Here is a 25,846-nt window from a genome sequence, read left to right as displayed (position 1 = left end):
ACATGATGCATCATCGATATTTCCCTCGTTATACCGCGAGCAAATAGTATATTCTTCCCCTCGAAAATCTTCACGCGACGGAGATATGTGCATCGAGAGGCACGAAATGAAAAGGGAAAAAGAGAGGCACCGTTAGCACGAAACTGCAGCGCGGAATTATATTACTAATCCGATCACGTCGGCTGCTGATTCACGAGGCTTTCAGCGAGCAGTACACCAACGTCGGAAAGTTTAGAGACACTCTGCTCAAATAAACACTGTGTTTATGGGATTCTTTATCCGTTTCACTCCGTCCGAGCCATCTCCTTTAACGGGACCATCAAGGATTTTCAGATTTCCTTGCACGCGGCGACAAAGTCATTCGCCAAGGTGCGCAATTGTTTGCTCGCAACGCGTCTCTCAATTTTCCGACGATAGTGCACGTCGCTGAGGAAATATCGCGCAGGAAAGGTCGATTTTCTAATCAAGCACTTTTCTCGGTGTCCTCCGAGTAAATTTCTTTTTTGTATAATCTCGCAACGAGGGCAATTTTACGGATGAAACACGATTAAACTTGTAATCCAGTTAAAGCCTACTTAAATAGTTAAATAGAACCTTCTTCGGTACACCGCCGATTCGACCCTTTGAAATTTTGCTTCTTAAGGGGAGAGCCTGCTTTAGAACGTTGAAAATAAGGTATAATTTTACGAATTTTTTGGAGAAACTATACAGCGGATCATTATAAAACTTTGATGCATTTATTAGTACATATTTAAAGATAAAAAAAATTATTTTTTGATTTGAATATATCGCCTGTAGAGGTCGTCCTGGAGGCATCTTATTGTAAATTGGTGAGCATTCTCCTGCCTCCAAATTTCATCCAAACTGAAAAATTGAAATATTTTCTTGTTATTTATGAATTCCCATCGTCGATGAACCTTTAATATTCATAAAAACATTAAGTTAAACAATTATTTTTACATGAAAAAGTTCAAAAACTTTGCCTAAAAATCGTACTTTTGTGTTCTAAGCTCCACCATTTTGGCACTTTTCAACTTTTTTCTTCTCTCTTTGGTTCATCGACGATGGGAATTCATAAATAACGAGAAGATATTTCAATTTTTCAGTTTAGACGAAATTTGGAGGCAGGAGAATGCTCACCAATTTGCAATTCCGGCGACGCGGCTGCACTAAGATTTCTCCAGGACGACCTCTACAAGCGATATATTCAAATCAAAAAATAATTTTTTTTATCTTTAAACATGTACTAATAAATGCATCAAAGTTTTATAATGATCCGCTGTGTAGTTTCTCCAAAAACAATTCGTAAAATATACCTTATTTTTAGCGTTCTAAAGCAGGCTCCCCCCTTAAATGAAAGTGCTCGAAGCGGTAACAAGACAAGAACGCGAGGATAAGCGTGGAAGAAGCGCGCACCACTCTCCTGTAGATCCCTTTGTAATCCTTTAAAAAACCACTGCGTGTTTTCAAATCTATTCATGCAAGATAGAATTTACAATGAATTAAGAACGAGGTCTTATGACACTAAATGCGAACGTCTGCTGCTTCCGCCCGTCGCGCGCGATTTCAATACGAAACTAATTCACGTACACACATGTACGTGCATATTCGATGGTCGCACATATATGTATACACGTTCGGTCGCATCCAGGGCTAAAAGTGCTGGTGGAAATGCAGTGATAGTAAATTTCGGATTATCGACCCGCACGGCGCTCGATGATGCCGGTAAACTTCCGCGAAATAAGCGAGTCGCGAAGATTGAGAGACCCGAGCCAGCAGTTGCGAGTACGCGGGGGTACGATATACAACCCCACGTAGCACTTAAGGTGATACAATAGCGGAAAGGATCGCCCGGAGCCGCACAATGTGCTGACCGATCAGGTCGAAACGGTCATCCGAAGGGTGACCGCATACATCGACGACACTCCCCCCATTTTCCGGTCCCTCCTACGTCCACCTAGATTCACCCTCCCGGTCTGTCGAGTTAATTCGTACTTCGTGAAATGTGACTAACTAAGCTCTTTGCTCCAGAACTGAGGAGGCCGAATCGAGGCCGAATTCAACCCTCGATCCGGGATCCGCAGCGTGAACCGACGTTATTACACCGTTTTGTCGTTCTGATAGAAATTATTCCATTCGTTCGTTACTGTTGAATAATCCGACGATTATCGCGAGGTTGGAGTTGGAATTGCACGGGCGTCCGGCACAGGGGCGGGACGTGACTGCAAACGGTCGCGATTCCAGCCAGTCGAGCTTGAAATTTTCCAGCCACCGAACCGTGACCACCGCCGACTGGGGGATACGTCCACTCTCTGTGCCGTCACAACAGTAACAATCGCTCGATTATCTAACCGAGCAAAACTAACAATTACGTACTAATACTAATACGTACTAAGACACGAATGTTGCGAATTTCCGAATAATCTCAAAGGAAAAACAAATGTGAAAAAACCCGACATGCGTTTAATCCATTATTCTGTAACTCTTGATTGTGGATGCATGTGCACAGGTGCACGTTTCTGATTTTAATATACATTTCCATGTATACACATTTTCATGCAAAAGTAATGTGCATTCTACCCGCTGTTTTACAATTACGGTAACATAAATTCGTCAGAATATTACATGAAAGAACGGCTCACGGCAGGGATATTGAAACAGGAATTGCAAATAAACGAATGCAAACTACACGTATTGCCATTCACGTGTCATTAGGTTGACATCTATCACGCACAATGTTTGTCACGATGCCGAAAACGCGCATTTCGTATTACTCGCGAATGACTTTTAATTTGCATGATTAATGCCACGATAAATGGGATAAATAAACATTGCACATGGAAATCATGCAATTATACAATTCCATTTCGAAAGGAAATGAAAAAAGGGAAATAAAAGGTTTTTATGTGTATGGAAATCACGTTCAGGGGTTCAACTTCGAAATAGGAAAACGATAAAATGGACAATAAGCCAAGTTACTCGGAAGATTCGAATTACGAAGAGCTGCGAAGCCGTGACTGTTTTATTGAGCCACAAATAATGTTGCACGAGCCGAACGCGAGCAAAATGAAGGATGCGTCTGGCGCGGGATTTGCCGAATCGAATTCAATATTTGGACAGCATACTATTGTATCTCGTGGAGACGTAAATCGACTAACCACCTCGGTTTATCTTAGAGAGCGAAATCCACTCTGCTACTCGATAAATGATAAACATCCCTCGGTAAGATAATGCACGACTGCGCCAATGTTGAATTAATTATTGCACGCAATTTTCCATCAACATCACCTTAAGATCACCTTATCGAAATCTTTCGCATGTCACGTGAATTATTCGAGCCGACACTTGATGCTTTATAAATTATGCTTGATGCTAAATAAATTGACCGGGACCGATATAACGTATTAATGCGCATTTGCAAACTATCCGTGCACCTGCCACCGCAAAACCAATATTTGCGATGAAATCCCGATACAACGTTTCGGTATTAGACCGTAGGTTCGGGGGATAAACACTGTAGTATATCGTAAATGACTTGGTGTTCGACCGAAGGACCGTTATCTACCTTTTGCCTGCCTCGTGAAAATGTCTACAAGAGCCATACATTGGACTTACTTATAGCCTACTACTTTTTATCTGAAGAGCTTCTTAACAGCCCCTTGCAGAACGGGTATTTCGTATATCGCGCGAGCATCTAATTCGTCAATTAATCATGCAGTATTTATCCCGTCAGGTCTTTCAACGTCTGTTATATATTACACATTATAATCAATATGCGCTTTATGCACGTTGCGCGGAACGTTCGTTTTGCTTCGGTCCGTTCCAGATTTGCCTTGATTTAAAAATAAACGCTTCCATCTTCCGCTGGAAGCGCCTGGCCAACTTTATCGGATAATTAGTTGAAATTTATACAAAAGACGTTTTCTGTCAACTGCGACTCCGCTGCTTTCGTAATGCGGTGCGCGAGACAGTGCTCCTTGAGAAGAAGATATATCGTCCGCCGCCGATTCACCCAAGAGCGAAGAACTATGTCGCTTCGTAAATCAGGATTTCGCTGTCGCCCGTTGTCGCGGCTGTCATGTTCAGTTTCGCACAAAGTTCTCTGCGGAAGCCTTTGATGAGCGCGGCTCGCAAAGCTAGACATTCCTTTTCAACTTGACAACGACAAAGCACGCGCTTTCGATAGCTCCGCATTTAGGCATACTTGTAGTATCCTTTTAAAAGCCAACATAATGTTCAGTTGTAATCTTTCCTTTTTTCTAACTCCTTCGTCGATAATAACGACCGCGGTTTTAATCTTTAAAAATTCGCAAAAGACTTTTCGGTGCAAAACTGAGCGCATTACAAACGTCGGATTCTGCATAATATATACTTTGTTGAGATCTTTGCTAATTTTTATCTCAAATAGATTCCATTAGGTTTTTCGGAATCACTGGAAACATGAACTTTTAGTTTAAATACATCGTTATAAGTCTCAAATAATTTAGCTCATGCAGCGGAAATGTAGACATGTCAAATGTCATATTAAGTTTTATTTCTACAAACTAAAAAATATGCTTATGTCGATATTGATAATCTGTCGCGCATCAGTTTTCATATAAATCATCCGACATTTCCACAAATAGAAGAGATTTACTTGTAAGTTTTCTTCCAACAGCAAACACAAATGTGAGCGACGGAAACTTATCCACATCCTTAACGTTTCATAAACGATTGCAGTTCTATTGCAGTCGTATCCGTCTGATTACTTCAGCAAACGACAGGGGAATAGCGTTATGCAAATATACGAGCGTACATTTGCTCCAGAATATAAAGTAATAAACGAGGGTTGGGGGAAGCAAACGATCGCTCTCGGCTGTGTTGAATCTTGCGCGACACCAGACGATCGTGCCGAAGTCGGTGGCAGAATGTAAGTTTCATGGGTCTCCTTCAGATCTGTGGGTTTTTCATGAAGATCCACGCGTGGTAATATGTAAGTCTTATTTATAATGCGAAATGACGGTCCCCGTATTTCTGCGTCTACGCGAGGAAGAATGAATGGCGAGAAACGTAAGCATCGTTTGTCCGCACTCCATGGGGAGGAATTGTTCCAACGATTTTCGATTAGAACGGAGCACGGGGGCGACTCCACTCATCTCGAATCAACAGTAACTAACTCGGAACAGGCATCTCGAATATATCTCTGGAAGTTTCAGATTTTCAGGAAAAAGTTTCCATAAGGTACAGACTATCGAAAACTTTTTAGGTACGTTTTAGAAGTAGACGTTATGTTATGCTCAAGAAATGGTCTAACAATCAGAAACGGTGAAGATTGGCATAAATAATGGAATTCTTCAGATTCAATTCAGAACTTTGTAGTATGAAAATAAGTATCTGGAATTCTTGGAAACAATGTTTCCGCCAAGTCAAATTTTATCTTCCAATCTGCATATCATGCGTATACATGCACAACGTGAAATGCATTTATTCAATGATCGTGTTGCGCAAACATCAACTGTATAATTTTAATATATCAGTTAGCTTTCAGATTTCTCATGATTTTTCCATTACGCAGAATATATCACAAGCTCCTGCTGCTACCGCAACATTCTCATCAAAATGACAGAAACCCTCATAAGTACATTCTTGCGGATACGCGTCTTACGGTAGACTGCTATTTTTAATTCCGATGGCGAACGTAATTCGCGGATATTTGTCATGTCCGCGTGAAAAATTGCATCATTATAAATATCGAGCCAAGTATGACGGCGGACGATCTGGTTCGCATTCTCTCGGGACGATAGCGATATAGGCGTAATCGCCGGAGCGTTCCAGCGAGGATGCAACGATAAATTGCATCCAAGACGGCTCTTTTTCATCGACATTGATGCATCTGGGCGATTCGTTAAAGATTCGGACAACGTACAACGACAACTGTGATACCGAGTCGCTCGGGGAGCGTAAAAGGATCCAAATAGTTATAGCACGCAACGTAACAAGTGGCATCTGTTGCATTTCGTCGATCTAAGTGCGGCGAAACACTTCTCCACCTGGCACGCTTCCAATTGGCACACTTCGGCCTTGGATGTGACGGAATTTATCGCGTATACCGCTGCGTTTTCATAACGCCATTTTTCCGCCACCGGGCGACACGAGTCGTTGAATAATTTATTGAATAATTTATTTGTTCGACAGTGACAAAGAAGAGACGGTCGCGGGAACATCGTCGACGAGGGGAGACTATCGTCAGCGGTGATACGTGCTCGCATGAATGAAAACGAACATGCTTCAATGGTACTTGTTCAATTGACTCCGAAAGTAACGATCGGCTCATCGCTGAAATTTCAACACGAAGCGACCAAAGAGTGACGTTGATACTTTTCATGCTGTACCGCCTGTGACGAGCAGAAATTTATTCTTTCTCGTGCACATCGTGCATGCTTTTATTACCCCCGTTCTTGTTACAAATCATGCACGTAGGAACTAGAGATTACTAATTTCGCTTGACAAAGGTACGACGCTCTCTTGTATCATCCTTTGTCGTAAACGCAAAACCATCAAAAATTGCATTCATCTATTTTTATAACGATCCTGCAATATTCTGCATAATTAATAATACGATAATTAATTTGTAAAATCTTGTACAGATATCAAAATCTCGTTCACTGAAATATCAAAATTCACGTGTTGTATCACGAATGCCATGTTACGAAATTACACGTCGCACATGTTATACATACAGGAATTACACGTGCATTTTAATTATCATCATGGACGCGTTCCCAGCTGTAAATTACGAAATTATTTCATTCGCCCATTCGGTTTTGAGGAACACGACGGCGGATTTTTATAATTATCACGAGATTTGCCAGATGTAACGACGCAAGCGAGCTTCTGTTAATCAAGCTTGCACGAGCTGCGTAGTGCATAAACACGTCATAGGGAGGACAGACGATACATCATGCGTATCGGTATGTGGGCTTCGGGGACATGTATACCTCCGCGAGCAACCCTCTGCATCAACGAGTAACATCCCGTATCAGCCGTGATTTACACCTTCTGCTTCCTGAGCAACCAGGCTCTCTCCGGCACGAGAGCGAACGCGGCCCGAACTTTAAATATCCCGATAGCACTCGCCATGGCCAATACTCGGCCAGAATATTATACGGTCGGACTCTCCAGGCCGTGCTAAATCGCCGCGATAAATCAGCGAATAACGTTGCTCGAAAGTCCAGGGGAATTATCACGCGCATTATCAAGCTATAGCATCGAGCTAAGCGCGCGTCTATGTACCGCAATTAACGCAATTATGAAAGCGTTAGCTTTACATGCCGGATAAAAACGCGACTATCTTCCCTGCTGCAATTCTTCAATGCTTTTTCGAGATAAAACAATCAATTTCTCACGACCTGATAATGCAGATATAATTATTTAAGAACTAAAAACACTAACTTTGATCAATTTTCTGAATAATTTTCATTGTAAAATGAAAAAATAGGATTCAAGAAATGTAATAAAACTTTTTATTTTAATTCTATTTTAAATTCTAAAATAGCTTACTTCTAGTTTTTCATCCAATCCAAAAAATTGCAAATAATTATCATATTTTACGTTGTAACAAAAATTAATAAGAAGATTAGTAAAAGTTAAAGCTTAAGTTTTTAATTATTACATTTTTATTTACTTTTTCTACAAGTTAAAATTTAAAAAAAATTAAATTAAAGTTATTTTGTCTAAAACACGGACGCATTTGCGGTATGTGTTCTCTCGAAGAATACTTTTTTACCGGTCACGTTCATGTAAAATTTAGTGAATGTAAATTGCACAATTAATGCATGTAGTGGAAAACCACATAAAACTTAGAAAATTGCGATGTACGGCTATACAAATGTGGCATGTTGGCAACTCATATATGCCACGCGAGCACTGCGGTAATTTCATTAGTTTAGAGTCATGGAATTCTAAGCGTTGAAGCTGCCAGAACATGAAAACAATGAAGAACTTCCCCGTCCGCTCGCTCATTCCTCTTCGCTCTGTTCGCTATTCGATCTATTAAAAGGAAAGCACCTGAGCCTGTTCTGTGTCCGAAAACTTTATGCTCGGGTATAAAATCACATCTCAGAAAAGTCTGGTGTTAAAGACGTAATACCTCTTATAAAGGAAAATTAATGGAACTCATATTTTTCATGCAAAACCTGATCAAATGTACTCAAATGACGTTAATTAATTAAGTGAGTTATATTATAAAAGCAATTCCATAGAAGAGAATGTTATTATTATTTATTCAAATATATCGGATGCTCTAGATGCGATAGATTGTAACTATAAGAAATGTTTAACTTTCTAATGTTGACATGAGGATAATCTTTAAAATTTACGTTATACACGTAATAAAATAGAAGTAAATATATACCGAGAAAGCAACAATAATTTCAAGAGTTTAATACTTTAGAAAAACAAATTCTTTCTTAAGTACACGCGCGTTTTTCCGTGAGAGAGAGAAGATTTTACATAATACATCTATGCAAAAATACAATGCGCTTGCGATTCGAAATTGCCGTTAAATCAACAGCGAACAATTTTCTTTTTCGCGAGCAGATAAAAATGAAATCTACAACTGGATCTCGTTAATTATCCTCACATGCCTTTTGTGGTATTGTTTCGTTCTAATGAAGCACGAGTAGCGTAAAAGTGGTAACGCATAAAAGGAAGACCTACATCCTAGCTGGTGCATTAACTTAATAATGAAATAATGAAATAATGAAAAAAAGTTCGCATGTGACGCGTGAAGTATTTTACGATTTAAAAGCTAGCCATCTACGAGGAATATCGTTCAGAATTGGTAAACAAAAGTGGATTTAGTCTATTGGAGAACTACGTAATCCGGTACAGCAGTTACGTTGAATACTAGCTAACTATTTCTTGTTCTTTTTGTTCCACTTAAAAGTGGGAAAAGGCAGGTGGAGCTGGTGAGAATTCAGGTAAATTCAACAATTTTTTCATTATACCAAATTTAGAAATGTCAAAAGTTACAGCTGCCCTATAAATTACACAGTTCTTTGCTAATTTAGTGCTATCACATTTTCACTGTAAATTGAAATCTTTTTTTTATTAAAAAATATATTAAGAAAAGATATAAAGCAAAAAATTTATATTGATGCAATAAAAATGAAATCAAAAGCATTCTCGCTTCATTGCTAAAAACTATTCTTTTTTTAATGTATTTTTTTGTTAAAATCGGTGCGTATCAGTCAATCGAAAAGCTTTAAAACTCTTGAAAGCCTATTAAAACCATTGGACACTTGTTGTAAATGGAAAAACAAAAGCCTTTTAAAATGTGGTGAAATGCAATCTAACATGTTTTATAAAAAAGCAAAAACGTTTTGAAGAGTATGATGTAATATGACATCATAGATTCCGTTTAGAGTTTAAAAGTAGAAACGCTTTGAACCATCATAAAGTACATTTGACATTACATAGAGTATTTACTCTTTCTTCCAAAAATATTTCATCCTTAATATACAAAATTCTTTTTGAAAAGAAACGCGTGCATGCCATATTTCTCATTAATATTAATACAGAAACTAATAAAGTAATCTGCTTAATCTTTTAATTCTGCTTTAAAAAAAGCAACATTTTCCCTTTTCAACAAGGATATTCCACTATTGCCAAGAACCAGCCGTTTCTATTTCAAGCAAAAACATTTTGTCCTTTTCCCGAAGGAGTCGTATCTTTGACCTTAAGCAAAACCTTCCTTCCGAGTAAAATCGGTTTCGTACCTGTTCCATGCAGACTGAATTTCTTTAATTCCAGAATACGTGATTTCATGAAAAAGAAAATAAAGCAAGGACTAACATAAATAACGTGGAAAATAACTTGTCGCAACTGTCAGGAATGTTCTCTGATATGATTATTTTAAGATTTTAAGAAGAAATTTAATCAAATTTTACCCAAAAACAACATACTGCAAATTCTTAATAATCCTTTTATGCAATCTCAAGTACAAACAAGCTTATTTTTGCCTCATAAATAATTTTATTTCATTAGCTGTTGAATCCAGAACGAAAACGCCGCAATATTCGTTTCCATGCCTTCGATTATTAACGATGCTTTAACTAAATGCACCTTGTTTACTGAGTTTTCTCGATATATCGTTTTATAACCGTGATATTATGCGTTATCCGCACTGTAAATAGCGCATTACAGCGAGAACGAATGTACGCCGTTACGAGCTGAAAGTAATATTCCCTATTCAGCTTTTTACTACGGGAAAATTTCCCACGCGTTTTATTATCCCGGAGATTTTCTAAAACCTCGATAACGATCTGTAAGTATGGCAGCTGTCTGTCTATTCTACTGCTTGCTTCGCGTCTTTTACGTCGCCTCTCTTTCTCCATTCTTGCTTCTTCTCTCTTACGCTCGTGCTGCCCCTCTTTTACTCCCTTATACTTGCATATCGATCGGTCGACAATAGGAATCCAGCGGACAGTCGAAAGGGGAAAAAGGACAGAGAAAAAAAAGAAAGAGAGAAACAAAAAGACGATTGAAGACCAAAAAAAGGACGAAAGTAAATAAACGATGAAGACCGAGAAGCATGAAAGTAAATAAAGAAGATTCCGAATAAAAGATAAAAGTCAAATATCGGGGCCAGGTGACAACGACGAACATTCTCGAAGAACAAGAGGGATGTGCATCCTCGTGCAAATATTATACAAGTAGAAAATTCATGTGGTTTTAGTGCAATCGTATCAAAAAGCGTTTCACGATATCAACGTCAATCAACCGATTCAAGCTATAACGTATAAAAAATATATGTTCAACAAATTTAATCAACTGATGCACTTTCCATAAGAGAGTACTGTAAATTTAATCAATTCTGATTTACTTTTTTACGTCAAACGGTACGCAAATTTTTTTTATTGGTGCATCGTTTATTGGCTTCGGTTAAACGGTCAATTGGCTCAAACGGTCTGTCGCAAGATGAAAATAAGTTTCCCGTAATTAATTGCAGTCATTTCTACGGCAATTTCCCGAAGACGGTGCCCTTATCTTCGGGCAAGGTGCACAGTAACAGCGCGATACGATGTAATACTGGGTAACGGACAGACGCGATAAGATCGTTTGGATGTTAATCGATGTTAATTACTTTGTTACTTTTTATTAGAACGTTTGCCATTTCCCGCTGAGCGCAAGGTGGATGTGATCGCGTCGATTAAAACGCGTTTAAATTAACCACCCGCCGCGCCAATTTGTACGGCTTCATTCCAAAACAATTTATCGCTGTTGCTCTTCGATTAATTGAACTAACGTTTCAGCTAACTGCTTTTAATTATATCCGCTATTACGCGCATGCAACATCTCGGCATCACGATTATCCTCATCCCGATCCAACTTTGCAACTTGGCAAAATGCTGTTGAATACATCGACAACTATTATATAATATTTATCGAGAGTCATGGTTCTCGTAAGTATTATATGTATAATACTTACGAGAGCCCTTGCAGCGTAAAAATCCTGAAAATTCTCCACGTAACCAAGCTCTGCTATGGACAGGACCTTTTTTCAGAATTCTCTACATAAGAATTTAAAAGGCACGTAACACACACACATACACACAAAATGAAAGCGGAAAATGGAGTAGCCACATGCTTGGTCAGCCGGGAGTAATCTTTCTCGTAAAGTGCCCACGTAATCCACTGTTCTAAGGTACCAGGTGCCCAAGTAGTTTGAAAAATACGCAAAAAGAACAGCAGACTAAGTTTTCGTACATAGCGTTGCGCTATTTCGAATAAGATGTATCAAACGAGAATGGAAATTATTTATAGGCACATGCAATATACTAATCAAGTACTTGACTTAAAGTAACGTTGTGGAAATTATTGAAGTTTATCGCAGACCGAAAGTATCGTGTTTCACAAACATTTCCATCTATGTACATAATGTTAACCAAGATGGAAGTGCGATCGATACTTTAACGTTTTCGCGTGGTCCGAATTTATCTTCCATGTAAAACGTATTCGAATCGTATTCGAGGTCTATAATCCATGTGCACCACGGGTCAGATGCTGAATAAAGCGATTAAGATAATCGTGTTTACCTCAATGCGAGCAGAACTCGAGAACAACAACAGAATAACAGACATTAACATCAAATAACGAGGCAAGATATTTGCAAAAACATGACTAAATTTTTGACTTTAATTCTTTTGATACGACTGAGAATTTAACGAAGAATTTAACACAAATTCCTACCAACACGCGTTCCCGAAGTGGCTTATTAAAAAGTACAAAAAGCTTGCAATTTATCAGCAGAATCGACTAACGTCTCGTCCATGTCAGTCAAGTGGAGGTAAAAAATGAGAAAAGCGAGGAGCCTTCCAACTTGAGAGCAGGATTAAATACCGAACAGCAGTGGTGATTAATTTTGGGATCGCAAAATTACGCGACCACGAGCTCACCAGGATCGCAAAGTTCGATCGTATCGACGTAAACGTCGATGAAGCGGGCCTATAAGTCTTCTTTGTGGGGTCGGTGTTTCGAAACGAGGGTGACGATACAAGACGGCGAACATCGCAGGCTTTCGCGATTGTTGCGAACAACTCACGGAACTATCGGAACGCGCTGCAGGCCTATTTCAGAAAGAAGCGAGTCGATAGATTCGAGAACATGACGTGGTCTCGCGCGTGCATGTAACTCACGCTACATGCGATCACACATTTCCCACGCTCACGCGATACCCGCGCGGCGAACAGGTTGGCAGAGAAAAAAACAAGAGAATAGAGAGGAGAAAAAGGAAAAAATGACAAATTCGTCCAATAAAGCAGTCGCGGTCGGTGGAAGGGACTTGTTTCCCATTCAACGTTGCTGAATGCCGAACTATTCGGCCGTTCTGTCGCGGAAAAAGTTTGCCCGATGCGAACGCGCGGCTGTTGACGTTTTCATTTTCGCGAATGGCGAAGCGGCCATGCATTTCCCCAATGACTGGCGCGTTTCACAGGTCACACGATTGCACAAATTAATTCTTATGCCGAAAGCGAAAGAATTTCGTGAATTCCGAATCGAAAGTGCCGCGAGCTTGCAAAAGTCTCGGCTATCTCCATTGGACTTGAACGCGCGTCAATTTAGGCGTGAAACGATAAATTCGACGATATACGTCGGTGCATAATGTTCGCCGTAAGTTTGAGCCCTCCGCGGGGATCCGACGCTAACAATTGTAACATCCAAACTTCGTCGAAATATTAATGCACTACGCTATTTGCACTGCACGGATATATCAGTGTGTTCCCTTGATTTCCCTACAGTCGAACTATCTTGCGCGATGTCGAATTATGTATTACCGCCATCCGCATTTTCCGTTCATGAATATGAATGATTGAAAAAAACATGGAAAATTGCGGACATTAATTCACTGTATGATTCTAGAATTAATCCCCTGCAGCTGTAAGCTTTGCACGATGTTTTTCTCCTTTACAACGAAGGCGAACATGTGTATGCAATAATATCGCAATTTGGACAATACAAATTATCCGTATTGGATCACGCTTCGCAAAAAGAAGCATTGTTGTTGATTGTTATTTATCAACCACTGAGTTGTATATGATCATAACATTTCAAAAACAATTTCTGCTTTTTCGGCGCACGATGCTTTTATACAGAATACCTCCGAGCTATTCGTGTGGCGTTTCGTTTCATCGCAATTCACATTGAAAAGCATGAGAATATAACGTCACAACGCATTTCTATACATATAGAATATGCACACACATTTGGGATTATACATTCTCACGATGGCCATTCAACGGACATTCAAAATTGTACATTGCTGTCTCTATTGTTTTTGCCTTCTGTCATGGAATGTTTCGTTGTTCCGAGCTTCCCAGTCTCATCTTCATGCAAATTTCTTAATAACTGAATCATTGATATGATTAGTATGTTTCAATTCCCGTATCTATTTCTGTGTTCGACAATCTGCGATTGATTTTATATACAATCCGATATAACCAATAAAAATTTGTTTTTTGCAATTGACACACTGCAGCTACAACTTCGTTTTATGTTCAAGTAAAATATAATATATTAATAATATAAATATAAATATAAAATTAATAAATATATTATCTTTAATCGTCACACCTTTGTTATAAAATGCTGCAATTTTTAGATAATTGTCATAAAACCTCAAATTTTTTATATGTTTCTACGGATGTCGATATGTATTAAATATGTATAGTACGCTTGAAGACTGAATGGTTTATTGTTACCCAGTGATATCATAGAAAGATGACAATTCTATGCTTGTCAATCATTACGTTCAATTACGTTCAATAATATCATACGTATCTTATTTCTACGAGAGGAGCAAACAGGAAAGTTGAAGTACCTATAAAAAGCACGTTACGTGAATGGCTTGTTAACGATTATTCCAGATGTTGTACATGTATTGTACGCGTTGAAAAACACCTAAAAAACCTTGCTCTTTATTTATGGTATTTGAAGTGCTTATTACAAAGCACTTATTATAAAAGCACACCAAGCTTGAGAGATAAATTCATGTCCATATGTTAAATACTTTTAAATGCCAAAATTCAAATTTTATAATATCTTTAATTGACAGTTGGTTGTTAAAAACTGTAGTTAATAAAAATATAAACGTTAATATAAAAATCTTAATGCATCTGTAGTACTATTATTAAACTTTTAAGAGTTTAATAATAAAAGTTAAAAAGTTATACATATTCAAACGATCATATAAGAAATACGCTTATATATTTTGTACGTTAAATTAAAACATAATTATACAACTATTTATCGTTAAACAAATGTGGAAAATATGTATTAGTCTTGACGTGTAATTTGCAAAGTTACATTGTATCAAAAATCTTCAGAATAATGTTCAGAAACGCGCATAGTATGACAACAGCTAACTTTACTTGATCTTTGACATATTAAATATTGAATATGGTGTCCCCTATATATAGACTATATGTATGAAGCTATAAAGCACTAACAACTGTCACGGTAATAATCTAATAAATGACCCAGAAATTTTGAGTATCAATTGGCGATAAGATGACGTCTGCCAATAATGTCCTATTGATATAACACATTTACAGATTCCTACGATCTGGATCGTGATAAGAGTAGGCTTGCAAGCTTGAAAGAGCTTGCAATAATATTCTCTCGCCGATAACGTAGAATTTTACCGGCAAGATTACCGGCAGTTGTAAGCAGCCATAGGCAGCCCATCTGCCGGTACTTTTACTGTCTGACCAATTTCGGATGATACTACTTCGGATGATACTTTGGTGCGAAGGGTGCTTTAATGTTCAACGATAAACTGTGTTTTATGCATGTAAATTACAGCAAGGATCACATAAAATACTTGATCACATAAAAACTTGATATTTTCGTCATAATCAGAGTTTTATTTAAATTGAACATTTGATTAAACTCCTATAAAGTATTATACTTATTGTGTGCCTACTGAAGCTATGAAACCGACACGACACAGACAGTGCTAATGATTTTGTGTAATAGAACGAACAACGTTCTCAATCGTAAAAATACATAGCTCGAAATTAATGATATTCTTAGTCAAATTAGAGATACATTGTTATATAAAAATTACAAATATACAAAAATTTGTATATTTCTTAATAATTTCGAATAAAGCAACATAGAAGCATGCATGTTGCGCAAGCAGAACAATCATGATTTGTATTCTCTTTATATTTTTTATCAAAATTCTTTATATAAATATTTCTTTATATTCTTTATATAATTATTTTTTTCGATGTGGAATCAAAAAATCAAATTAATGATTTTTATCAAAAAAAAGAAAAAATTTTTTCGAAAAAATTGATTTTGAAAAAAAAAAAACGATTTTATACTCGAATAGAATAGAATCGACATTCGTTGAGCAATTCTGCTCAACTTTAGTCACTCAACTTTATTTCAGTTTGTCTGGAGATGAACAAGAGGCACTTACCCAAGAGCCTTTGTGCTGATGAGAGGTGTCTTCAGGTTTAGAAAGCCGTTCTTCTTAGTCGGCTGCTGCTGTTGATTCGAACCGTCGCCGTTTTCATTCTGATCCTCGAGATCGTTGTCCCGCTGTTTGGACTTCCTGGCACGAAGATATAGCCACATTGCCAATGCAAGTCCTAGTAGAATTGCGAGAGCACCAACTGTTCCAAAAACTGCTGTCAGTATGACGTCACGGCGTCCCATTCCCATCTGGAACGCACAAGAAGACACATCAATTGAAGCAAACTGCATTCATATATGACATCCCTCGCATTTTCGTTATCCCTTTCTTAGTCGGCTGCTTTCCTCGAAACTTTTCTACAAAGAAAATCATTCTGACGAATTAATCAGTGATTGATTTTATATCATATAAATTATACTAATTTTATAAATCAATTTTATAAATCGACGCTATAAGAGTGATAAATCTTAATGACTCTTGCAAATCAATTTCAGATATAACATAAAAAATAACGCATTATTCTCGGTTCGCGATATGAGAGAACAATTCCAAGACTTTCGACCCTTATCAAAAGTAACGACGCAGTGTAGCCCGGATGATAGCCCTGCCGAGAGACGGGATTTTTCGGGAACCAATCGTAGAGTGGGCTTTGACGACAACGGCGATGTCGGCGACGAGAACGTACGTTTTTCCCAGGTCACAATGACTTGGCATGGTCGGGCACGTCCGAAAAATTCATTCGTCGACTTCGCGCGTCGAGTATACGACGAGCCTTGGTTGCAGCCAAGGCGGGCCCGGTCAATAGTACACCTTAACAGTGGTCTATACTTGTAACCACCCCGACTCGGTGGGTCGAGACGGCATTGCGCACGGTAGACGTTACGCCCATGAGATAAACCATTCTGTCATTCCATGAACGGACGAAATTCACCCGTGGCAATTCGGGATATCTACACGTGCACGCGAGCTATGCCGGCCAAATCCCAAGCCGCGCGCGATCATGGATCAACCACGTCCGAAATAAAAACGCGTCACGCCGATCGATGTCGATGCGGACCGATTGGGATATTTCTGAATGTCTATGTTTGATCTACATGCTACGCGTCACGCGATATATGGGAATGCAAAAACGCATATTGAAACTGAATCGAATGGCGCGCGAATCATACGGATTATTCATAAATATTGCTTACAAATATCACAGGCGTTTATTTTCTTTATTTAAAAAATTTTTTTTTGTACTCGGTGTAAACGCGTGCTTTGGGCGCAGCTCTAAGTAATAGTAGAAACAAATCGATCATCTGAAATAAATCAATCGGAACCTGTCGATTCCACGCTTTGGTACGTTTCACGATTACGAGCGACGTCGATTAAAACGGCAACGATGTAATCTAACTTACGCAGAGACGCTGACAAACGTTTAACACGAAGGGAGAGGAGATCTGGAATAACGATGCAATATAGTCCGGGCTCATTAACGTTACGGCTCTGGACGTGCTTTGGAAGCGAATGTAACTAGGCGCGCTCTAGAATGAAAAACGTTTTTCGCCAAGGATATTATTTGAATCTGTTACATCACGCGTTCTATTGAAACGCGATTAGCTACCGATGAAACGTTTAGTTAGCGAGTACAGACAACACGGACGTTCTAACAACGACTAATCAATGATAGCCGTTCGGTCATTTTAAACACGCGCAACGATCGTAATCAGCCTCTTCGTCCGCTGAAAGCTAGTCGATTATGCCGTGTTCTATGCATCATGTGACAACTGTTCAGTATCAAGCCAATATTGCGTGATGCGTAATTATGCGGGATAGAAAATGCTTTACTATCTCGATGTAACATTAAATATTATCAATGTTTCGCTATAAACTTACAAATCGTAGAAAAAGTACATAAGAGATTCATAAATGAAAGAAACGCGACTTGCACTTCACTTTTTCATAATATTTTATAATATTTCTGCTTACACAATAGTAGAGTTTTTATTAATATGAATTAAGCCGACAAAAACTTATTATTAACGCAAATGACTGTAAAAACACCATATACGCAGTGTGATAAAAAGAGCTATAGAGCAAAATATGTGTTCACTTGGATTAACTAAAAAGAATTATATATATATATATATATATATATTAAATGTAACTGCAAAGGATTAAGGTACATGGCAATCTCATTTCGTTATACAAAATTACGCTGAGCTGAAGCGAATTAAAACAAATCCGCCCACGTACAAAATTGAAAATTGTATCATACGCAAATATGCAACGCGAAAAGTTAAAAATTATGCTGTTTCGCCCCTCGAGTAAATCCTCATAATTTTCATCTATATACTAATTATGACAAAAAACATACAAAACCTGCGGAAAAAATTCACTGCGAGAGGAACTCCTAAAACCAGTGTTACTATTCACACGTTGGAAATTGTAATTACACCAAAAAATGAACATTCGCACGTTTGTTACTTACAAGTTTGCGGGCACGAACAGCTGGATCCACTGCTCTAGGAGGGCCATTGAAATTTGGATCCAACTCCGAGAAGTACTGGCCCGCAAGTCCCATATACACCATGTTTTCCCTCTTTGCGGTATTAGAGACACAGTTTTTGTTAGCGAAAGTTTCACCTACGTCAACAAGCTGGTTGAGGCTCTGCGACTTCGCCAGAAAGCACTCGGTCTAAGCCCCATTACCACACTAATTTATGCAGGATGGACTCAGAGTTATCATCCCAGGGGCGTACATATCGTAGAATATTTGACAACCGAGACGGTACCGCCCTTCGTGACATAACTCATATATATAATCTTAATATTTAAATATATAAAGAGATATATCACCATAAACAAGCCTGCGTAAACAGCTCTTGAAAGTTACATTTTTCTTGTTTAGCAAGTTCTTTACGTGGTTTGAAAACTTTCACAAACTTTACTTCATTTTGCCTGATGATGTACCTCTGTCTAAATGTCATCTCACTCCAGGTGAATTAAACCGTTTGCCACTGTAATTTATCCTTCTATCTTGTGTAATGTAAACCTAAATATGTATAATACGTGGTGAAATAAATGTAAACAAATGTAAAATATAATATGATATAAAACATTTTCTTTTATACATTTTATTTTATATATATATATATATATAAAATATATATATATATATATATATATATATATATATACACAGGGTGAGGCACCTAAAACAGGCCACCTGAATATCTCGGCTGTTATTGGTGATAGAAAACAATGTGTCAGACCAAACTTGCATGGTTTCGAGGGACACATAATTTGTTCTAAATAGTTTTTTATTAGGTGGACGCGTAGAGTCATATGAAGGTCAACTTCGTTTTTTTAAATGGTATATGGTTTTTTTACGTACCATCTAGTAGAGGGTTTGAAGATGCGCACATTGATCTACGGGTCAAAATCATTCAAGGTCACTGAAGGCCAACTGCAAGGGAAAATAATTTACTTTATATTGCCTAGAGTTCTCTGCTATTAAAAATACTGTAAACTCAGAAATGAAAATGTTCTAGCCCTTAGAAATTTTTTCTTTTTCCGCGAAGTTCTGAGTTGTTGTTATCATTATTTTTTATATTGCCTAGAGTTCTCTGCTATTGAAAATACCGTAAATTCGGAAATGAAAAAGTTCTAGCCGTTAGAAATTTTTTCTTTTCCGAGAAGTTCTGAATTGTTGATATCTATATTTTTTATATTGCCTAGAGTTCTCTGCTATTGAAAATACCGTAAACTCAGAAATGCAAATGTTCTAGCACTTAGAAATTGTAGCCTTCAGTGATTTGAATGATTTTGACCCGTAGATCAATGTGCGCATCTTCAAACCCTCTACTAGATGGTACGTAAAAAAACATACCATTTAAAAAAAAGAAGTTGACCTTCATATGACCTCTACGCGTCCACCTAATAAAAAATTATTTAGAACAAATTATGTGTCCCTCGAAACCATGCAAGTTTGGTCTGACACATTTTTTTCTATCACCAATAACAGCCGAGATATTCAGGTGGCCTGTTTTAGGTGCCTCACCCTGTATACAGAATATTTTAAATATTTATAATACTTGTGAGAATGAGAGAATAAAGCAAAAAGTATTAATTAATTAAGTTATGTCTTGAAAAGAGGGATGGACCCTAAAAAGAAAACTCTAAACCAACCTGCAGGCTCGCGAAAACTTTAATGTCGTAACATAAATAGATATTGTTACGAAACTACCGTTAATTGTTGAAAAGTAATATAGCTACTTTGACACAGATTGGGAAAAGTTTTGTAATGTCCATTTGTGACAACGATGGCGTATATTGTAACTCGGAGAAATTCAGTTCAACTTAAAACTTTTAGACTTAAATTGTTATGAATTAAACACAGATGTTTTAAATAAAATGCAATTAGAACTAATAGAATGCAGAAAAAATTGAAGATAATTGCAGCACACGAAAAATGCCATATTTATTAATTAAATCTGAAGACGAGCAACGAAGTCATCCGAGATTAATGTCCAACGTTAAATGAGATGGTCAAAATTAATCTTCGCGAAGAATGATTACGACGGTAATGAATATGAAACATCAATTAGTGCAAATGCTGCTTTGCAAAAGTATTTGCAAATGTAAACTCATATAAGCAGCTTTAATATAACTTTACACTTTCATCCGAGACTTCTGTTTTTCCCTTATTTATTACAAATTCGTCATTGTGTATGTTTCGACGTGCAAATTTTTCCATAATACATTTGCAGGTTGCAATTACAGAAATTATTTTTACAAGGACTTAATTAATCCATTAAGAGTCATGTTCTTCCTTTTTATCTCATCCGTTGTAATCAGTAATGCAAATTGCACGTCAGAATTACTTTCTCAGCGAACAATCGAACAGACAACGTTCTATAACTCAAACTCCCGGTAATGCTTACAGGAAGACCATAATTCTTGATGTGAAAGCAATTCGTTGCTTTTAATGAGCCGTCAAGGAGCGGGATAATAATCACCGGAACGAAAATAAATTACCGATAAAAATAGATTACGTGCAGCGCGTAAGCGAGATTTTCCTTCCGTAAATCATTCCAACGCAATTCTTGGCATTCCGCCACGAGAATAAGGGTAAGTTAAGATTCAACCCCAATTAAAGTTACGCTATGAAGATTACGGCTGTTGGATTATCCGTCAAGCCAATGATTGCCCGCACATGCGGTATTTACTGAAAGGAAATGACATTTAATACCTATATTTTTAAAAACTTAAGATCTTACATTAAAATTTTTTAAATCAAAAGAGGATATTAAGTAAGATAAACAGTATCTCATACTATTAATTTAAACTGCATACCCTTAATTGTTTTACTGCATGTAGAGTCATTCTCAGATTTAATTGCTCCTCCGTAAATCAAAATTGATTGAACTTTAATCAATTTTATATAATTTTAACGTTTATAAAAAAGCGGATTTTGATATCATTATTTCCAAAGATTGTCATTTGCAACAAACAATCAGTATCAGTAATTGACAAAAATTTTCAGCAACGTTGATAGATTCATTGCATTTAACAAACGCTTAATCGGTTTTTTGTGCAATTTGTGACAACAAATACAAAGAAAATTGGACGTATGAGAATTTATGATTATTGATATCCGTATATGATATCCCAAGTGGCATGAGTAAACTGCGACGAACAGTGATTTCCCTAGTGTATAACGGATACCCGTATATACCTGTACTCGAATTGTCATTGGAAGTTTTATAGCTAAAAGTCGAGAACTCCTTTATATGGCATCTTCATAAAGTTTGGAAGTGAGTAAAAATGAGCTAACGTTCAACATTTTCAAAATTCTAATAATTGAAAAGAGTTGAAATAATTTTTTATAACATCAATGCCGCTAGTGTAATAAAAAAATTATGGAGAATCACAGAATTGAAATGGAATACAGATTATATAATATATTCTTTAAAAAGTTATGTTCTAATTGCAACAATTCTCTAAAGGCCATATTTTTAGAAACATTGTTATGCTGACAGTAAAGAGCAACCCCTGAGAATGCTTTATATGCATTTATATGGTTTTATCTATCGCGTATCGACTTTTTCTACTAAAATTTTGGAAAAACATATGTTTACAGTCTGCACTTATTATTTTAATAAAAGAAAAGATGTTAGAGCATCTAGAAAATTGAATGTAAAGATTTTTGTACGCCAAGCCACGAATTCCTAAATAACATAGATATTTTTTATAGCTCATGCATCTATCACACTAGCAAAAGGAACGCTATCGGTGGAGCTCCAACACTTCTTGCTCTTTGCAACTTCGTTCCCGCGAAGGAAAAAAGTGCACAGAATTATGCATTCGAGGGCAATTATTTGCTCGAGCGCGTCCGACGATCATTTTGCCAAATTTCCCCTCGGCTGGCCTACCCACCGCGGTTTCTGGCGAAACGCCAGGAACGGGGCTGGCGAGCCAATTAAAGTGCACCGCCGTTAGGAGTGCTCGTTTCGCGCCAAGCGTCCGCTGCTGGAGAAAAATCAACCGATTCCGTCGGTGACGCGCGATTTAACGACGTGATTAACTCGCACCGGTTTAGGGGGAAACTTCCGACGGGCGTTTTATCAGAGGCGGCGAAACGGATCGCGCGCTGCATCAATCACTACTACTGCTGGTTCGGAACCAGCTAACGCATGACTGTAAATACGACGTTGTAACGTCACATCTTGCTCGTGCTTTTGCTCGCACACGCATACAGAGATACACCCACACATACACAGGCACACAGAGGTAGAAGCAGATCCGTATCTGCAGCGGCATACACGTACACGCACATGCGCGCGCGTGTTACATACTCGCACCGAGAAGAGAACACCGGGGGAGTTACGTGGAACCGAACGTGTAGCGCAGATGCCAGCACTTCGCAGCAGATCGCACGCACCGACAGCGCACCCCTGTTACTCCGAGGTGGCAAAAAAAATACCGGGGAGGAAACGCGCGGCGGCACCGTCGGTGTTCTTAAGGACAACAAACGCGCAGAACGCTCCCCCTCTATCTCCTCGCCGCCGCCGCTCGATCATAGCACACGCTATCTACCCCCGTTCGCTCTCACCCAATTTCCCTTCCTTCTACCACCCCCACCTCTCGCCCTTCTTGCACCCCGGGCTGTCCGTCCTCGTCCACCCGGTGCTCTCCGTCTGCCGCGCACTCCGTTCACCGAATGCGGGGAACGTATCACGGAGAACTCGAGGGATGATTCGGCGTTCTCCGGATACCCTCGTGCGCACTCGGAAGCGCCAGCGCCGAACCAGTTGTTGCCCCGTGCGTTACCCCGTGACCCACGCAACTGAGAATTTCATCCCCCGTTCGCTAGCCCGACCGTTCGGTTGCGCGCACGCTACCGAAAAGGCAATTACGCGATTGCCACCTTCGCGTATGAAGCGTACGTATGCTAACGAGGATCACCAGAGCGTGCTGAGTGGAACTGATGGATCCCAAATATAACAGAGAGGGAACCGTCAAATTTCAAGATATTGCAATCATAAAGGGAAATGTTGGACGTGACAGAATGTCTCGTAGGTGTGTCTTCTTCTTTTTTCCTCGACGAATCCGAGAACGGAAATAGAAAATTGTTTTTGAAGAGGAGGGAAAAACTTGCGGATATTAAAATAACGTCATCGTTAAAAATTATAATATAACAGAATAAATAATCCGAAATTTGCAAGAATTTCTCCTTTCTTCTTTTTTAATTACTTATATAATAACTTGAGAATTTAGAGACAGTCTTTCTTTCCGTTAGCTATTACGTTAAAATTCGTAAATTTGATGAACAGTTAGGCTTAAAATTGTGAAAAGATAATTTATCCGCTTAAATTACGAAAAATTTGCTTATTTACGTTCTCAATGAGAATATAGAAAACGCTTCGTCTTCAGTTATTTATAATTAAAAATCTTCTCGGATAAGCCTATTTTGGATATGAAAATTAAAGAGACCTTCATAAGATCAAGTTACATTTTTACATGATCAATTTCAACATATTCCGATTCAGGTTTATTATATTTTAGTAACTTGTAAACTTGAATTTATTATGTAGCTTCACGTAAAAAATTACAATTCATCCCGCGTTTTCAATAATATTAACGTGACCGTGAAAACAACCCGCGGAAAGTTAAACTCCGTATGATGTATCACGTAACTTAAAGCTACTTAAAATTTTTGGTCATGTTCCATCCATATTTAAATATTCGACATCAGCATCGATAACCATACGAGCAACGTGATGTAATATATTACCGTTTAACATGTGAGACGAACGTAGCGTGACCAAAAATCATGACTGAAACTTTAGTGCTGCACTGTCTTCAGCATGTACACCGAGCGGAGTGTAACACTGCAGCCGAATTTGTACGAAGGGTTGACCTATTAAAGTTTGCTTTATCTCCTGCAATCTATAACGCCCTATTTCAATTCCTCATTTTAATCAGCCGAGAACGATCGCGGATTACATTGCTAAAATATGATTACAATTGATATTGATTTTTTACATAAGCTAATGTAATCACATTCTCTAATTTAATTATTCTCGATGTTAACGTTGTTTTATTATTAGTTAATGTAAAATAGCTTTTGTATTATTTTGTGCCTATCACTGTTAATTGTTTTTTTAATAGTCACGCTAATGTCGCACCCGCAGACTGATTGTACGTATAGTAAAATAAATTATTATGACGTAATATATATGTGTGTGTGAGCGTGTATTTGATAAATTATTATCTTTGCGCACTATTTTATAATTGATGTTTAGAGCAAATGAAACCAAGCTTTTAATGAACGTATGCGTGAGTAATTCGAGTTTATCTATACTAGTGAATAATACATTATGCTTTGATTGTTGCTTTTTCTGTTGTATAGTCCAAAGACGTATTCTATTTATTTTCCTAGTTATAAGTTCCTGCGTTACAAAAATTATCAATATATTGTTAACTTCGACAAAATGACATACATTGCTTTATTATAATCCTTTTTTTATTACGTCATGTTATAAATAACATTACGAATGTATTAATAATTGTAACATTGTCTGATTTAAAATCGAATCTTGATGTTATCGGAAGATCGATCGCGGATTTTCATTAGTAATCATGGGAAAGAGAGAGAGAAAGAGAACTACTACGCGCACTTCGATACAATAAAACTACTAATTCTTTGGGGCGCAGCGAACCTATAATCCAACTCAATTAAATTTATATCATGCTTAATTACAGTCCTACAGTAAAGTGCAAGTTAATGAGGTATACATAATGCGGAACTCCGAAACTCTTTCTCAAATGGAACTCCAACAATTTAGCGGTCAAATTAAATCCGTAGTGGCATGATTTTACTCGCGAGAATGACGTAACAATCACAAATAAAAACCGCGAAGCGAAATTAAGGTCGTGGAAAAAGCTGGATACTCTGCCGGCTAAAATGGACAGCCACGCAACATGAATTTTTAACAACAGTGATATAATAAATGGATAGTCAATCAAATCTGGACATACCTACGTGTGACATACATTGGCTGATTGATGGTGTTTAGACTTTGCTAGACAATAGTGTAAATGTACACTACACTGAAATTACACCATCAATAACTCGATATAGGATTTCATGCGTAGGTTACATATATGGAACGTAATCCACGTTCACTCGATAATAATTTGGAAATTCCTTGATGGATAAGTAGTTACTTTGGACATAAATGTCGAATAATATTACCATACATTACGAGAAATCATAGAATAAACGCCAGAAAATTACATAAATATGATACATTGAGTCACTATTTTCTTCTAAAGTTCTACTTTCGTTTTACTGCAGGTAGACTCTTTCAAGAGAGAAAAAGAATAATTAAT

General features: G+C 37.9%; 1 protein-coding gene across 4 annotated transcripts in view; it reads right to left on the bottom strand.

The window, feature by feature from the left end:
• The window catches only part of LOC105277534 (synaptotagmin-7), a 126,867-nt gene that overhangs the window by 66,132 nt on the left and 34,889 nt on the right, over positions 1-25,846 (bottom strand). For 2 of the 4 annotated variants that reach the window (XM_011335936.3, XM_011335941.3), the window contains one exon: positions 15,968-16,212. In XM_011335936.3, coding sequence (XP_011334238.1) covers positions 15,968-16,212 — 245 coding nt within the window. Of the gene's footprint in view, positions 1-15,967; positions 16,213-18,437; positions 18,560-25,846 lie in introns of those variants that run through there. The other 2 variants (XM_011335934.2, XM_011335935.2) reach the window with 2 other exon arrangements.

The sequence above is a fragment of the Ooceraea biroi genome, chromosome 7, assembly GCF_003672135.1.
Source record: "Ooceraea biroi isolate clonal line C1 chromosome 7, Obir_v5.4, whole genome shotgun sequence".
In the NCBI taxonomy this organism is placed as follows: domain Eukaryota; kingdom Metazoa; phylum Arthropoda; class Insecta; order Hymenoptera; family Formicidae; genus Ooceraea; species Ooceraea biroi.
This window is presented reverse-complemented; position numbering and strand designations above follow the sequence as displayed.